Raw genomic sequence first — 16,559 nt, 5'->3', positions numbered from 1 at the left:
CCCCCGCTCAGCCCGCATCCCTCTCTCCGAGCACAAAGTCCATCAATCCTCGCTCTTCCCTCTGCACCTTGTCTCATGTGCCTCCCGCTCGCAGAGATGGCCACCGTTGAAAGCGCGTGTTCTCTTCCTCACCATCGAATCTCAGGAAAAAAAAAGGGCACACAGACACAAGCAAAGGAGCACGCAACGAGAGAAAGAGGGTCGATTTAGCAGGGGCAGCACAACTAGTCCGCGCGCTTATAGGCGCAGGGCGTCAAGACGCGGCTGTGAGTACAACCGCTTAGTACTCGAGGTCCTCCTCGCCGACGTCGACCGAGTCGAGACCGACCTCCTCGTAGTCCTTCTCGAGCGCGGCGAGGTCCTCGCGCGCCTCGGAGAACTCGCCCTCCTCCATACCCTCGCCGACGTACCAGTGGACAAAGGCACGCTTCGAGTAGAGCAGGTCGAACTTGTTGTCGAGGCGGCCCCAGGCGCCGGCGATGGCGGTGGTGTTGGCGAGCATGCAGAGCGAGCGCGACACCTTGGCGAGGTCGCCGCCGGGGACGGTGGTGGGCGGCTCGTTGCAGATGCCGATCTTGAAACCGGTGGGGCACCAGTCGACAAACTGGATGGTGCGCTTGGTCTTGATGGTGGCGACGGCCGAGTTGACGTCCTTGGGCACGACGTCACCGCGGTAGAGCAGACAGCAGGCCATGAACTTGCCGTCGCGGGGGTCGGCCTTGACCATCTGGTTGCCCTTCTCAAACGAGGAGAAGGTCATCTCGGCGACCGAGTTCTGCTCGTGGCCGGCCTTGGCGGCGGAGAGGATGGGGGCGTAGGTGGCGAGGGGGAAGTGGATGCGCGGGAAGGGCACGAGGTTCACCTGGAACTCGTTGAGGTCGACGTTGAGCGAGCCGTCGAATCGGAGCGAGGCGGTGATGGACGAGACCACCTGGGCGATGAGGCGGTTGAGGTTGGTGAAGCCGGGCGAGGCGATGCCGAGCTTGGTGCGGCAGATGTCGTAGATGGCCTCGTTGTCGACCATGAAGGAGCAGTCCGAGTTCTCGAGCGTGGTGTGGGTGGTGAGCACCGAGTTGTAGGGCTCGACGACCGACGAGCTCATCTTGGGCGAAGGGTACACCGAGAACTCGAGCTTGGCCTTCTTGCCAAAGTCCTGGGCGAGGCGCTCGAGGAGGAGCGAGCCGAAACCGGAACCGGTACCACCGCCAAACGAGTGGAAGACAAAGAAGCCCTGGAGGCCGGAGCAGGCGTCGGCGAGCTTGCGGACGCGGTCGAGGGTCTGGTCGATGAGCTCCTTGCCGACGGTGTAGTGACCGCGGGCGTAGTTGTTGGCGGCATCCTCCTTGCCCGTGACGAGGGTCTCGGGGTGGAAGAGGGAGCGGAAGGTGCCGGTGCGGACCTCGTCGACGACGTTGGGCTCGAGGTCGACGTAGATGGAGCGGGGCACGTACTTGCCGCTGCCGGTCTCGCTGAAGAAGGTGGAGAATCCGTCGTCGTTCTCCGAGGGGCTGCCCTCGAGGATGCGGCCGTCGGGGCTGAGGCCGTGCTCGGCAAGGTAGAGCTCCCAGCAGGCGTTACCGATCTGGATACCGGCCTGGCCGACGTGGAGAGAGAGAACCTCACGCATGATGTCGAAGGATGGAAGCTACGGGAGCAAGACGTCAAGGAGTTGGGTCAGGATGAATGCACGTGGATGGCTTGGGTTGCGGTGATCGATGGTGCGGCGGGTACTCACGTGTAGGTAAAGAGGTGTTGTAGGTGTGGGAGGGGGTTGCGCTCAGAAGTAACGTAGAGCGAGAGACTTGATGGTGGCGGGAGGAGGAATGGCGCGCTGTGATGGCGAGCGCTGAAGCAGGGGAGCGTTGGCAGAGGCGGGCGGGAGGGCGGGCGGGCGCGTGTGTGTGCGTGTGCGTGCGTGTTGGACTGGTCCAAATGATGGGTCCCACGTCGCGAGCCAGGCAGATGAGCACAGTCGAGGCATCGGCGCTTGTTTTCCTCTGCTCCTCTGAAGGCGCAACCAACACCGAGGCTTCAGTCCAGTCTTGGCTGGGGCGATACAGTGTTGGAATGCACTAGCAGGCATTTCAACGAGCTCCAGCGCGCAATAATTCGAATCGACTTTGCTTTCAAAATTGGAATCTCAAGTCGGGCACGTTGAATTTCGGTGTGATTTTTGGAGAGGCAGGTGTTGGTCGATCTCGACTCGAGCCAGACGCGATTTTTCTTTGCCCAGCTCAAGTCACAGTGTGATCTCAGAGAGGTAGCACGCGCGACCGTACGCGTCACTCGCACGAACCAACTTTTCGGCGATGTTAAGCCGTGAGCCACACGTGACTCGAGCTCTCCCGCCGCAGCTTACCGGCTTGTGTGTAGCTTGATGCTTCGCCTCTCGACTGATCCACTTCCTGAGGTATGCGTGCAATGTGCGTGCAGCTCCCATGCCGACAATGATGTACACAAACTGCCCATTGGTTGTGCGCCAGGGTCAAGCGGAGGATGCGGACGAGAGCCGCGCGGCGCCAAATAGCATGCCTCTGGTTGGCTCTGCGCATCGGAAGACGGGCGAGCAAAATCCCGACCACTTTTATTCCCCCCACGGGCCAACTTGACTCGTACAGTCAGTGTACATAGACCGCTTTGCTGAGTGCACGAGCGTCTCGATTTGACGGCCATTCGGCACTGGTGCCTCGATGTACTGTGCTTCTTAGTATTATCGAACAGCGTCGGTCATTGGGAGCATGGTCAGAGAAGGCAATGCAGAGAGCCGATTGTGCCGGTCACATATTCAGCCGGGGCACGCCAGGCTGCGTACAATTCGGGTTTGAGGAGAAATTTCGTACGCAGCAAAAGGGCACAAATCGAAGCGTGGAGCGCACAGGGCTTTTTCGGTGTGGGTGTGTGCGCGTTTTTGCGGTCGCTGCTGCTTACTGCTGGTGCTGCTGGTGCTGCTGCTGGCTTGAGCGGCCAAATGGCAATTTGCAGCCACAAAGCTCATCACGAGGTGGAGAGATCCGAACTCGTCACTGCAAAACGATAGCCGTTACTCTTGTGTCTCCTGCAACAACGTCCTCTCACCATCTCCGTCACGTCTTATCATCATCACTATCGTGGTCTCCGTCAATCTTCACAGAAACCTCCTCGCACGATCGAGCTGAGCCGCATACTGAAGCAGCCTGTCTCTCCATCGACAGTCGGTGGTCGAACCTCGTTTCCGACCACGTCGATAGAGACGCCTGCCCGCAGAACAAGCGCTGTTCAGCATGTCTTCAGCCGGTGTAGACTCGTCACAGGCGGCGGCCACTGCAGCACCAAGCTCTAGTCGATCTGCTGCCACCGATGCCGAACCGCCAGAAGCGCGCGGCCCTAGTGTTTCCAACTCGGCCGCTTGGGGGTCCTCAAAACCCGTCGCTGCCTCGGCCGCTACAAAGGCATCCTCTGACGCTCCTTCGCGGCTCGGCTCCAACTTCTGGTCCTCTTGGATCTCGCCCTCCTCCTCTTCCGCCGTCGCCGCCTCGTCCGCAATGGAGAAGCGTTCCAAACCGCGCAGGCCTTCCTTCGAGGAGTTCCGTGCCGAGGAGCCGCCTCAGGCTCGACTCATCCGTCTTCGCGGACTCTTCGACACCCTCTTGGACGAGGACGACGAACAGGCTCTCGCAGGCGGTAGGGCCAGGGAAGAGTGGATGAAGTCCGCCCGCCGTGCACGTTATGGCGCCGGCGGAAGCCTTGCTCGCGGCAGTCTTGCGCCATCCGACATCCGCAACTCCACCGTCGGCTTTGAAGCTTGCACCATGTCGGAACATTCCGAGTCCTCCTCCTCTTCCTCGTCCTCACCATCAGCTTCGACATCCTCGACATCCTCGACATCGACTCCGTCAGCCTCTGCCAAGTCTTCGTCCGCAGATTCCAAGCTCCCCTCGCCTCCACCTCCGCCACGACAATCCTACGCCAAGGAACTCCTCAATCAGTGCCGCCAATGTCGCGAGGACCTCGAGGCTCAGCGCGCACGCCTGGCTGAGGAACAGGCCAAGCGCGCATCCGACCCGGGCTGGACCTCTTCCTGGGGCCTACCCACCTGGCTTGGAGGCACCGACCCGGCGAATCAGGATGCCGACGCATCGTCGAAAGGAACCCTCGCCAATGTAAAGGACAAAATCCTGTCGGCATCCGTCACCTCGACCACCCAGCAGGATTCATCTCAACGTCCGTCATCAACATCGCTCACCACCTCGCTTGGCTCTTACTTGGGCTACGGCGGTGATAGCTCCTCCAAAGATGCAAAGTCTGCCGAGTACGGACACAACCCACCGGACATGGAGCATGAAGCCGGCTGGACGGGTAGCGGCGTCTGGGGTCTTTCGGCGGTCGGACACAAGAAGCGCGCCGCCGATCGCGACCGCGACGAAAAAGTCCGTCGCGGCCAAAAGGTCGACGACGACGGTGGCGCTCGACAGCGCCAGATCGAGTGGGAGGGCTTCCTCGCCTACGCCGAGAACAAGGAGCGCGAGCTCTACAAGCTCTTTGTCGAGATGGACAAGAACTGCGACATGAAGCTCGACGTCCAAGAGATCCGCGGCGCACTGGACCGAGCCGGCATCGACGTGCCGCAGATCTCGCTCGACGACTTTATCGCCTCGCTCACCAGCACGCGTCCCTCTGCCCACGCCAGCGGCGAGAAGACCTACGTCTCCTTCCCAGAATTCCGCGATTACCTGCTGCTGCTCCCCCGCAAGCCCTCGGTTTCAGAGATCTTCCGCTTCTACCAGGTGCGCAAGGCCTTCGGTCTGTTTGGCATGGGCGGCATCTTTGCCGAACTCGCCGTGGGCTGGGGCAAGACCGAGCGTGGCGCTGCCGCCGTCAACTTTGACGGAGACGTCAGTCTGGCTGGCGAGGAGAAGAAGCGCGAGTCGCCTGCCGTCAAGGAAGCCAAGAGGGCCGAAAAGATCGGCAAGCGCCAAGAGGCTGCTGCGGCCGCGGCCAGCAAAGCCGTCGAAGCGTCTGCCGATGATGGCACTACCGCGAGCCCGTCCACCTCGACCGGCACTGCCGACGTCGAAGGTACCAAGGAGAAGGCGGCGCAAGAAGCGGCCGCCGCCGCAAAGGCAGCCTCCGAGGAGGAGTTGGCCGAAGAGGAAGAGGAAGACGACAACGACATGATCCAAGGTGCGGTGGCGCTCAAGTTCCTGGTGGCCGGTGGAATTGCCGGTGCCGTGTCACGCACAGCGACCGCTCCTTTCGACCGTCTCAAGATCTACCTCATCACCACCGCTCGCGCTCCCGACGTGGCCGAAGCTGCCAAGGCGGCCGCCTCGGGGCAGGCTGGCGCCAACGGAGCGGCAGCCAAGGCTGCTGGACAGGGTCTGGGCATCCTCAGAGAGGCGCTTGGCAACCTGTATCGTGATGGCGGTGGACTGAGGGCGTTTTGGGTGGGCAACGGCTTGAACTGTCTCAAGATCTTTCCGGAAAGTGCGATCAAGTTCCTGTCGTACGAAACGGCCAAGCGCGCATTTGCCAAGTACGTCGACCATGTTTCGGACTCTCGCGACATTTCGGGGACGAGTCGATTCCTGTCGGGAGGTATTGGTGGTATCACGTCGCAGCTGGCGATTTATCCGGTAGAGACGCTCAAGACGCGACTCATGTCGTCGCAGAACGCCAAGACGTCGCTGCAGGGCAACGCGTTGTTGGTCAAGACGGCTCGGGATATGTGGCAAGCGGGGGGGATGCGCACGTACTATCGTGGTCTTACGGCGGGATTGATTGGCGTCTTTCCGTATTCGGCGATTGACATGTCGACATTCGAAGGCATCAAGCTGTTCTACATCAAGTATACGGGCAAGGAGGAACCGGGTGTGTTGGCGCTGCTCTCGTTCGGTTCGGTCTCGGGCTCGGTGGGTGCCACGACCGTGTATCCGCTCAACTTGATCCGAACGAGGTTGCAGGCTGCTGGCACCCCGGCTCATCCGGCTACGTACGATGGATTCTGGGACGCCGCGAAAAAGACCTACGTCCGTGAAGGATTCGTCGGCTTCTATAGAGGCTTGGTACCCACGTTGGCCAAGGTCGTCCCCGCTGTGAGCATCAGCTACGTCGTGTATGAACAGAGCAAGAAAAGGCTAGGTGTCCAGTAGCCAGCATTGGTGTTGCAATAGATGAACCATCCTCAACAAGACGACTGTGCGAAATGTGCAATGGACAGCCTGCTCATCCTGAGGCCTTGGTGCGCTTCAGCAAGACCGCAGGGGGATCAATTGATAATGATGCCCAACCAGAATGATCTGTGTGACCAAAGACAGCACCAAGTCCGGTGGGTCATGGCTTGATTTCGCATTTCGTCGTCTACATCTCACTGCCGCTGTCACACAAGGGTAGCTCGTGGAGGCATGCCTCTATCACACTCGAGTACCTCGCCGTTGCGAGCCACACACTCGCCTCGACAGCACACGACTAGAGGGTCGGAGAACAGACGACATGCATCTGCGGTTGCATTCGCGCGCATGCGGGGGTATACTACTCTAAACCCAGACTCTTCCTCGCCTCGTCTAGACGGGGGCGGACCCAGACGGAGCCGGACATTTCGATCGCAGCATGAACGGCGTTGTTGCCCTTTTCCAGCATCTCCTTGCGGTGTTCTTCGATCCAATCCGCCAGCTTGAGTCCCTCCAATTCCGCCTCGACACTGGCGCGTTGAGGGATGCTCTCTACCACGCACCGCGAGAGCACCCATGCAAGCAGCTCAGGCGCCGACCGCGCAAAGCGGTACAACAATCGCGCGGGCGACGGCAGTCCAACCACCGCGTCAACCTTGGGCGACGTTCGGCCTGACGAAGGACCTACTGAGCTTTCGGGCGTAGCGGCTGCTGCTGCACTCGACGAGCCACTGCCAACGCATGAGCCGCAACAAGACGAGGCATCATCTGCACCGCTCTCGCCCACGCCCCATGCCGAGTGTCCACCGTCGTGCGAGCACAGCGCAGGCGACGGCTCCGGCTCCGCAAGCGCATCGTTCAACAATGGCTCCAGGTCCACATTGTACGCAAACAGATCCCACGGCATCCCAGCCACGCCGGAGCTCGCAGCATCCGACCCTGCGTGTGCGGCAAAGTAATCGGCTCCGCCTGCATTCGCAGCGCCAGCGCCAGTACCCGCTCGAGACTTGCGCGTGACCAAACGGCTGATCCGATCGAGGAACGCCTTCTGGCCACGCCCAAGTAGCGTTTCGCGGATCCACGCATCCTCGACGCCATCACGCAGCGCAAACGCGCGGATGAGGTTGCATCCAAGCGCCCACAGGTCGCCCGATGGCCCCATGCGTCGGCCCATCGGGCCGGGACACGCCTCGGGGGGGATCCAATCGTAGCTCACCAGCTGCACCTGTCCATCGCCCCCCGGGATACCACGATACGGATTCGCGTTCTCGTAGTCGATGACGACGAGCGCGCCGTTCTCGTCAAACATGAGGTTCTCGAGCTTGACGTCGCCGTGCATCCAGCCGGATGCGTGGAAGCGCGCCAGCGTGCGGATGGCCTGGACGAACAGGTTGAGGATGACGCCGTTCAGCTCAGCCTCTTCGCAGCCCGCGATCACAAAGAAGCCGGGATAATCTTCCTCCAGCCGGATGTAGCGGTCGTCCTCGGTCTTTAGGATCTTGGCGACGGCGCCGGTGCGCGTCGGGTTGAGCGTCTGTGCCTTCTGCACTTCATCCAGAATGTCGTCGAGATAGGTTTCCTCGAGCTCCTTGGTGAGCTCTTTGGTCACCTTGCCCGCCGACGGATCGGCGGCTCGAAGCTTGGCTTGGATGCTTTTGATTTCCATGGCAGCGTAAAAGTTGCCGGCGCTGTCCATCGCCCACCTGCGCAGCTTGGCAGCCGACGAGACACGGTTGTCGGGTGTGGTGATGAGGTAGACCTGACTGCTGCCATCGGTAGCGGCAGCTTCTGCCGGCGCTTCGTTGGGCTCGGAAAATGACGGTCTAGGCGATTGACGCAGGTTCTCGGCGCCGGAACTGTTGGATCTGCGACGATTCGACTGCCTGAACACAGCGTTGTCGCCATCGTCGTCGTAGCTGCTGCTGGATCCGCGGCGACCCCATGGTTTGGTGACGGGATGCTCCGAGTTGGACAGGTCGGCGTCCTCAAACGACGCGGTGCGTGGTTTGGCCTCGGCGCTGAAGAGTCGTACGCTCAAGCCATCTGAGACGGCGCCTTCGCGGTAAGGGCCCGTCTTGTCATAGAGCGTTCCCTCGACGGTTTGAGGCGTCTGGCGCTTGGCTAATTTGAGCGGCGGTGCGCGTGGTGACGTGCTTCTGATGATTGGGGACCGAGGTGCCGGGACACGCTGTGAAGGTGGGATCGAACGCAGATCTTGTGCACTGAGTGGGCCTTTGCCTTCGAGCGCAGCATCGGAGAGCGAGGCCTGCATGCCGACGGCGTCGTCGAGACCATCTTCGGCATCGTCGGGATCTGTGCTTGGCTCGGTGGTGGCAGCAGCGGCAGCAGCAGCCTCTTCGAGGTTGGACCTTAAGCGGCGCAGATGGGGTCGAGCGGCCTCGTCGAGGTCGAGAGTGGCGAGGGCAGGCTTGGTCTTTTTGGTTTGTGGCGAGTCTTTTGTGCGCTTCTTGTGCGGGCCCGATCTCGGCTTGCTCGCCTTGGTCTTTTCCTTCTTCTTGGACGCACGCTCGGCGTGTGGGGGAGAGGTTGACTGCTTGTGCCTTTTCGGTTTGTCTTCTGCGCTGTCGCTGTCTTTGGAATCGGCAGTGGGCACATCGACGCGACTTGTCTGGCCGCTGGCGGGGTGGATCTGGGCTAGAGGGCGAAGGAAGGGGGCAGCGTCTGAGGAAGCGGAGGAGCGGCGTCTGGGAGTGTGAATGCCAATGACCGTCTCGTGACGATGGAAGGCAGCTTCGGGTCCGTTTGAAGAGAAGCGGCGGGGTCTTGCGGAGGGGTTGGTGAGATCGAGCGGCGTCATGGGCGGAGTGATGGCCTCGGAGGGCCTTCTGCTGCGACCGCTGGCACTGTAGCGTGAAGACCGGGAGCGGCTGGATCGGTAGGATGTGCCACTGTCGCTGTAATCGTCTTCGGAGCCAGAGGAGTAGGAGGAGAAGGCGCCGCGGCTGCCGCGGTGGCCGCTGCGGCTGCTGATGGCACTTGCGACCCTCTCCCAGCTAAAGAGGCCGGAGAAGCGCTGCTTGTCGTATTGCCTCCATCGCTCGTGGTCCTTTCCGAGGAAGAAGGTGGCAGCTTTTGGTGCGCTGAAGCCGGGGCGACCGGAGGGGCGGATGACGATAGGGGAACGTACTGCGAGACCGGTAGGAACGGAAGAGGAGGGATGGTCGGCGAGGGCGTCGAGCTGCTTGGGTGGATAGTGGTTCTGTAGCACACGAGCCGTGGTGGTGCCGGACGGATTGGCGCGTCGACGCGCTGAGGGTGGAGCGACCACAGATGGCGTGGGCGTTGCTGTTTCCAGCGCTGGCATCGCTGGCATCGCTAAGGACGCGTCGGCTGCGACAGCGTTGGCGGGCCGAACTGTAGGTGGGATAGCCATGGCTTACGCTGTGAGGGTGGAGACTGTCATGCGGCGGGGCAGGCAAAGAAGAGAAGAATCGGCTCAAAGGATGGCGATGCGAATGATTGGGCCGTGGGCATATGACTTGGTGCTGTTTTAGAGTTGTAAAGCTGCTCCTCCTGGCATGTGTGAATGCTAGCGGCTGGCGAGCGTCGGGTGGCGTGTGAGTGATGGTCGTGAGTATGGTGCTGGGCGGTTCAATGTGTAGCGTTGTGGTCGATGGAGAAGAAAAGGCTGATGCAGTTGAGTGGGATTGCCAGCGAGGATGCAGGCGAGGGTGGCGCCAAAGATGACGGCTTCGATAAGATGCGTGCAGCTGAGCGTTGCGGAGGAGAGCAGTGACGGAGAAGTGGAAGCTCGAGAGTGCGGAGATCCGATTCCGCCAAAAATAGTATTTAAAACTCCGGAGATGCACTTTAAGCGCAAGGGCGCGGTTAGATCCGAGGCGTAAGACGAGTCGAGGCGGTGCGAAAGTGGACGGATGTCTGATGTGTCTGAGATGGACGAGTGGTGAAGCGTCGAGTTGAGATGATGGAAGTGCTTGAAGAGGAAGCAGCCGACTGTGACGACAGCACCAAGTGGCCATGGCTCAATCGAGCGTGCGAACGAGCGAGCCAACCGGGAAAGTGGACAACGGCCAAGCCACATTTGGCGACTGGTGGATCGGACATCATCGCACCTCAGCACCGCCCGCACACGGATACGCACAGGCGACAGGCCGGGCCGGACGATGGACGGAGCTCAGGCCCGAAAGCTCTAAAGATCTGGCGAGACCGACTCGACTCGATTTGATTTGACTCGGCTCAGCTGCAGCGCGCTCTGAAGCCGGATGGAAGAAGCGGCCAGGCTGTACTTCCGAAATCACCGTCTGAGCCGGGGTCTCCTCTAAGCTGCGGTCTCTGCGCAGGCCACAAGAAGGGATATGACTGAGCAACGCGGGCCAAGTCAGCACAGAGGTGTGACGTCTCGCTGGCTGTCGCACTTGGCACTCTGCAGCCTCCACTTGCGCCGAAATTTCCAGCAGCTGAAGCGCGGAAGGGCCGAGTGGCGCTTGCGCACGGCACACGACGTTGCATTTCGATCCTCGTCGCTCGTTGCTCGTCCTCGCTTCAGTTCCAGACTCAGTTCCAACAGTTGCCACGGTCTCGATCGGAACGATCCGAACCGAAGCCGCTTCTCGCAGTGCCTTCCGACGTGACCGGCTTGCCATGCTGGAAGCGAAGATGGCACGTGGACGCGAAGGCGCATCGGGAGGGCGCAGATCGGGCCGTGATCAGACCGATGGCTTCCAACCCGCATCCCTCTCTTCCACCTGGCCTTCTCGCACGTCAGCCGCCTACCGGCGATTCTAGCGAAAGCCAGAGCTGGCAGGAGCATGCATGGCGCTTTGACACGCGAGGGTTTGCCGACCCACTGGATTTGCTTAGCCGGTGCATGTGTGCCATTTGACCTCCTTTCCTGTCGATGCAGCAGCCTGTTCAACGAGCATGAGCAGCTCGACGGCATTCTTGACGCGCTCCAGCGACGCCTCGGGGCATGTGCTTTTCTGCGAATTGCCAAAATTGTGTTTGTACTCGCTCCCTCTTTTTGAATTGGCTGCTTGGGTCCATTTTGAAATGACTGTGGCTTCAGGCTCCGGTAAATACGGCGCGGAGCTGCAGAGCCAGCCGACCGGACATCTGCAGCCCGCTGTCGGACCCCTTCGCCCCTTGGCCTAGAGAGAGAGTCTCTGTGTTGTGGCCGTTCGGAGTGCGGAGGCGCGCTAGAGCTCCAAAACACACTCCTCTCTGCAGAGGGCAGAGCCAAAACATCCAGCAGCAGCCGCCATGGAGCCTTCTCCTCCTTTTTCCCTCCGCCTGCAAGTTTGGCTCCGGTCACTCAACTGCAGCCGCTCTCTCCACGGCACCGGCCCTTTTGCACTCCCGTCTCCCTCTGCCCCTCTGAGCCGTCCCTGCCTACCGCTGCCTACCGCTGCCTACCGCAACAACCTTCGTCACCATCACCACATTGAGCCGACCTTTCTCATTTTCGCCCATCAACCTCCTCCCAATTCCGGCTCGAGTCGACTTCCCAACGCTCTGTACCGCAGCCGCCTCGGCTCCCACATTTCACAATGGCCTACGCGTCCAACGGTGTAGTTGGCGTGCGCCAATCAGCGTCGACCAGCGAGAGCCCCGTATACGATGTGCCGTTCGGCACCGTGCAGCTCGCCAACGCCAGCGCCGACGGCTCGGGCAACTTTGATCTCGCTGCCGGCTTCACTGCCGCGGCTGCCGAGTTTGAAAACCAGGACGAGGAAGACGACGAGGAGGGCGACGACGACGACGGCGACTCGGACGACGGCAAGGGCAAGAAGAAGGGCAAGCGCGCACGCTCCGAAGCCAAGGGCGAGCGCGACCTCAAGACCGGTCGCCGCAAGATCAAGATCGAGTTCATCGAGGACGACGCGCGCAGGCACATCACCTTTAGCAAGCGCAAGGCGGGCATCATGAAGAAGGCGTACGAGCTCGCCACGCTCACGGGCACACAGGTGCTGCTGCTCGTCGTGTCGCAGACAGGGCTCGTCTACACCTTCACCACGCCCAAGTTGCAGGCGCTCGTCACGCAGGCCGAGGGCCGCAATCTCATCCAGGCGTGTTTGAACGCGCCCGATCCGCCCAACGGAGCCAACGAGAGCGGCAACGAAGAGTCGGGCGACGATGCCAGCGATGCCGACGACGCCCTCTCGCCGTCCGAGTCGCAGACCAGCTCCAACAAGCGCGCAGCGCAGAACCGCAAGCGCCCACGCACCAACTCGGCGAGCAAGTCGTCCAGCGCCTCGACGTCTGCAGCTGGCGCCTCGGGCGCTGGCGACGACGACACCGCCTCCAACCCCACCGCCAAGCGCGGCCGCGGACGTCCTCGCAAGGTCACCGCGGGCGGCACGGCGAGCTACGCCGACACTGGCGCGGCTGCAGGCGCGGCTGCGGGCTCGGCGGGATCCTCAGCGGCCAACGGTGCCGGGTCGGGCGCTGCGGACAACGCTCCTATGCCGCCTCCCGCCATGCATCAGAGCTTCAGCGACGATGCCGTACACCAGCAGCACCAGCAGCATCAGCATCAGCAGCAACAGCAGCAGTATACGCACGTTGGATCGTCCGAGTTCGCCGGCTACGGCAACGCTGCCTTCTACGGCGATACTGGGTCCGGCAATGCGAGTCTCAACCTGGGCTATGCACAGCCCGGGGCGCACGCGGGCAATCTGGCGGTGGATACGAACGGTGCGGCGTGGAACCAAAACATGTCGCCCAATCCAAATGCGCAGATGTTTGATACGCAGATGCAGCAGCAACAGCAACAGGCGTCGGGCGCGTTCAACTATGCCCAACAGCAGCAGCAGCAGCATTTCGGTCATTTCCCGCACCACATCCCGCCCATGCAGGGTGGACCTGCTTGGTGAGATCACCCCTCAGACGCACTCGTTTTATACCCCGGTTCTTTCCTAGCTCCCCCTTTCCAGCACGATGACAGGATTCGTACCGTTTTCTCATGCAATCTTAGCACACACGCATTTGGTTTCAGCAAAGATGTGTATGAATGTTCAAGTGTGGTTAGGGGATGGGGATCTAGCCGACGAAAGCGCCTTCGTCTAGTTCTACGCCGAATTCGTCGCGGGCCATTTGGCGCATGCTTTGTTCGAGGTCGTCTTCGAAGCCGCGCGCGTTGGGGTCGGATTTGCCGAGCAGTGCCGAGCGCGGAGCGCGCAGCAGGAAGCCCAACCAGTGCGAAAGGCTCGATCCCACAAACGCCAGATCAAGCACAAGCAGCGTGGTTCGGAACCGCACAAAGTCGAGTCGATCCTTGATCCACGCTGCGAATCTCTGGGCCATACTCGACGACGTCATGTCCGAACCTCCCGTGGATGAGGGTAGCTTGGTGCGGACAGGACGCAGGACACGATACAGCGACGGCGTCTCGGTGTGCGTGATGAGCGCAGCGGCCGCATGCTTTGCGAGGATGTTGAGCCGATTGACGGGCGAGCCGAGCACCTGATTGTTGGCCTGGATGATGCGCATGGATCGACCGACAAACAGCAGCTCCTTGGGAAGCAGCTCGGTGTGCACCAGGAAGCTCTTGAGCTTCTCCTTCATCTCGCGCTGCAGCTCCAGATCCGTCTTGCGAGCATGCGCACCCTCGGCACCAGCCTCGCCCTTGGGCTTGGGCTTGCTCCACGGCCGCAACAGTGTCGCCGACGCAAACAGCTCCGACGACCCTTCGCCCATGCCCCAGCTCACCGTGATCGCGTCGAGCGTCTTGAGGTCGAGCGTGAAGATCGCCTTCCACAGCTGGGCGTACTTGCGCCTGAACTCTTCGCTCAGCTCGACGTACAGCCCATGGTCGATGAGGACCACCTGGTGCTGGCCCTTTTTGCCGTTGGGATGCTGACGAACCAGCACGTTGGACGGATGCCCATCCGCCTGCACGAATCCGTGCTGGAAGATCTGGCTTGCAAAAGCCTCGCACACGGAGCGCGAGACCTGCTTGGCGGACAGCCCCATCTCGTCCAACTTTTCGCGGTCGGTCATGCGGCACGTGCCACCGATCCACTCCATGACGAGCACGCGCTGCGTGCACATGTCTTCGTAAAACTTGGGCACGTAGCACGTCTTGCGCACCACCGCCTCCGGATCCGTCTCGATGGCACGCTTGGCGCGCAGAGAGTTGGCGAGCTCGTGTTGGAAGAACGTCTCCTGTTCGATCTGGTCCGAGATGTATTGGCCCGAGAACGAGAGCGGCAGCTCAAAGATGCGCTCGTACAGCTTGAGCAGGATGCGGAACGACCACAGATCCCACTTTGCGTACTTGCGGATGTTGGGTCGCTGCACCTTGACGGCCACCTCGGGCCCGAGCGTGCCCGGTGGTGCGTCGGGCGCAGGCTTGAGACGCGCCTTGTGCACCTGTGCCACACTCGCCGCAGCCACGGGTACCTCGTTGAATTCGGCAAAGACCTCCTTGGGGTCCGCGCCGAGCTCGGCGATGAGAACCTTGCGCACCTCTTCGTACGGCAGTCGTTCCGCCTGATCAAAGAGCTTTGTGAGCTGGTGGTACGGCTTGGGCAGGATGGCAGCTTGGCAGCCGATGGCCTGACCGAGCTTGACGTAGAGACCCTGGTTCTTCTCGCAGACATACATGAGCTTTTCTGCGCAGCGCTCGTGGAGCGCGTTGATGGATTCGAGCGAGTTGCGGTCAAAGTTGAGCTTGTAGTCCATGGCGATCTGCACGCCTGTCCAGGCGGTCAAGAGGTTGCGCTGGGCGGTACGTGCATTCACGTGCTCGTCGAAGAGATATGCTACACCGACAGTTGCAATCAGGATGCCAGATCGCTTCAGCCAGCGAGAGGGACTCTTCTTGTGCTTGTTGGGGCCGCCGCCGCTGTTCGGGCCTGTGGTGGATGAGGCTGGACGCTTCTGTAGGGCGGAGAAGCGAAACCAGGAACGGCGAGCGGGCGGCTCTGATCGGACAACACGGGTGAGGGAAGATGGCAGCGGGGCCTTGATGCCTTTTGCCTTGGCTGCGCTGGCGAGGATATCGGAGATGGCGATCTCTGGCTGAGTCGCGGAACTTCCGATGCGGATGGTCCGAACGGCACCCGAGCTCAGGAGCGAAGCAGCTGCCCGATGCTGGCGTCCACCAAGGATGTGGTCCTTCCGCCACGATTGCGTCGCCCTAGCTGTGAGCGGCATGGGGTGGGTCAAGCAGCCTAGCTGCGTCCTAATGGTCGCCGCCATCTTGATCAAGAGGCACGCACCGGTGATGGGCGCCGGAAATGGGTAGGTCCTCTTAACCTCGGTTTTGCAAGGTAGACGCTGTTGATGTGCAAGCTTCCATGCTACGGTCGATGTTGGTGGAGCACGCTGAAGAAGGGTAAAGGTTCGTCCTCGATGCCAGCTCGAGAAGGCGGACTTGCTGGGAAGATTAGCTGATAAAGCACCGTCACCTCTGCTTTTGACCTCCACACAGAGAGCAGCGCCAGCGCCAAAAAAGCAGGCATTCGGCTAAGATGGGCGCATCATGCATGCAGATCCACAGCGGCGAAAATGCAGAACTTTGTTAGGCCTTCCGACTCCAACATGCTCAAAGCGGCGCTTCACGCGAACGGGACCCGGGTTTTCAGCTTTGAAAGCGGCTCTGGTTTTGGGTGCCTTTGACCAGGAACACACTGCGCCTGCACCTTGCCTTACGAGTCTGTCGGACACAGCATCGCGCTGGGCTCGCCATTCCTGAGAACGAAGTTCGGGCCCGCACCGAGTGGAATTTGCCGCCAAGATCATGAGCCTGTGGAAGAAATGCGGGTTGGCTGGCGGGCGAAAGAAAGAAAGGGAATCCGGCGCCAGGCCAGTGACGCCAACCGACCACGCACGAGGCAAGGCTGGGCCCGAAACCCAGACGCGTCTGATGAGCCGCCGACCAAAAGGCCAAGCGGGCTGCAAGCAAGGCTCCGAACGCTTTTTGTGCGTGGGCGATGGCTGTGGTACAGCAGCAGCACTTTTGCTCGCATAGCCGGCTCAAGACGCGCGAAGTTGAGGGCGCCTTGACCAGGTTGCACCACCCAGCCATCCAAACCCGACCAAGCGACCAACCCCACCCAGCGACCCAGGATATCTCCACGCCCTTCACGCGATTGTCGCAGTAACTTAGTAGTGGCTCTAGACATCCTCCTGCACACTTGGCTCGGTGCTCTTGCCACTCATCCGTCGTCCACAGACGCGCACAATCATCCTTCTCCGACTCATATCCACTGCACGCGCGCCATCATAGACTGGATTCCACATCGCGGTCTCAGCACCCAGCTCGTGCATCCATCTCGACGCGCCATCGTCCGTCGCGTGCCGCCGCCGCCGTCCTAAGCGTGACTGCGTCTTCAGCGCACACCCTCTCGAGGAGTAGCTAGTCCGGCTTCATATCCACCTCTCTCCTGCGCGTCCAGCAGCCACGTCTCGGCTGCCTCGAGCACGCCG

General features: G+C 61.2%; 6 protein-coding genes across 6 annotated transcripts; 2 read left to right on the top strand and 4 right to left on the bottom strand.

Annotated features, from left to right (window-relative positions):
• Positions 1–280: 280 nt before the first annotated feature.
• On the bottom strand, positions 281–1,627 carry PAN0_002c1335 (tubulin subunit alpha-1A; the record flags this gene model as incomplete). Its single annotated transcript, XM_014803501.1, has 1 exon — positions 281–1,627. One exon carries the CDS (start codon positions 1,625–1,627, stop codon positions 281–283), a length of 1,347 nt encoding a protein of 448 aa, XP_014658987.1.
• A 1,633-nt stretch (positions 1,628–3,260) lies between these two features.
• On the top strand, positions 3,261–6,128 carry PAN0_002d1334 (mitochondrial carrier; the record flags this gene model as incomplete). The annotated part of the gene is made up of 1 exon (XM_014803500.1): positions 3,261–6,128. The coding sequence occupies one exon, from the start codon at positions 3,261–3,263 to the stop codon at positions 6,126–6,128; it is 2,868 nt and encodes a 955-aa protein (XP_014658986.1).
• Positions 6,129–6,507: 379 nt separating this feature from the next.
• On the bottom strand, positions 6,508–9,540 carry PAN0_002c1333 (uncharacterized protein; the record flags this gene model as incomplete). Its single annotated transcript, XM_014803499.1, has 1 exon — positions 6,508–9,540. One exon carries the CDS (start codon positions 9,538–9,540, stop codon positions 6,508–6,510), a length of 3,033 nt encoding a protein of 1,010 aa, XP_014658985.1.
• Positions 9,541–9,696: 156 nt separating this feature from the next.
• Positions 9,697–10,771, bottom strand: PAN0_002c1332 (uncharacterized protein; the record flags this gene model as incomplete). Its single annotated transcript, XM_014803498.1, has 2 exons — positions 9,697–10,121; positions 10,270–10,771. 2 exons carry the CDS (start codon positions 10,769–10,771, stop codon positions 9,697–9,699), a joined length of 927 nt encoding a protein of 308 aa, XP_014658984.1.
• A 903-nt stretch (positions 10,772–11,674) lies between these two features.
• Positions 11,675–13,000, top strand: PAN0_002d1331 (MADS-box transcription factor, other eukaryote; the record flags this gene model as incomplete). Its single annotated transcript, XM_014803497.1, has 1 exon — positions 11,675–13,000. The coding sequence occupies one exon, from the start codon at positions 11,675–11,677 to the stop codon at positions 12,998–13,000; it is 1,326 nt and encodes a 441-aa protein (XP_014658983.1).
• Positions 13,001–13,166: 166 nt separating this feature from the next.
• On the bottom strand, positions 13,167–15,872 carry PAN0_002c1330 (mitochondrion protein; the record flags this gene model as incomplete). Its single annotated transcript, XM_014803496.1, has 2 exons — positions 13,167–15,596; positions 15,693–15,872. The coding sequence occupies 2 exons, from the start codon at positions 15,870–15,872 to the stop codon at positions 13,167–13,169; spliced, it is 2,610 nt and encodes an 869-aa protein (XP_014658982.1).
• Positions 15,873–16,559: the final 687 nt, after the last annotated feature.

This window comes from Moesziomyces antarcticus (genome assembly GCF_000747765.1).
Source record: "Moesziomyces antarcticus DNA, scaffold: scaffold_v10002, strain JCM 10317, whole genome shotgun sequence".
NCBI classification, from domain to species: Eukaryota; Fungi; Basidiomycota; class Ustilaginomycetes; order Ustilaginales; family Ustilaginaceae; genus Moesziomyces; species Moesziomyces antarcticus.
Note: the sequence above shows the minus strand (reverse complement) of the source record. Positions and strands in the feature narration are given on the sequence as shown.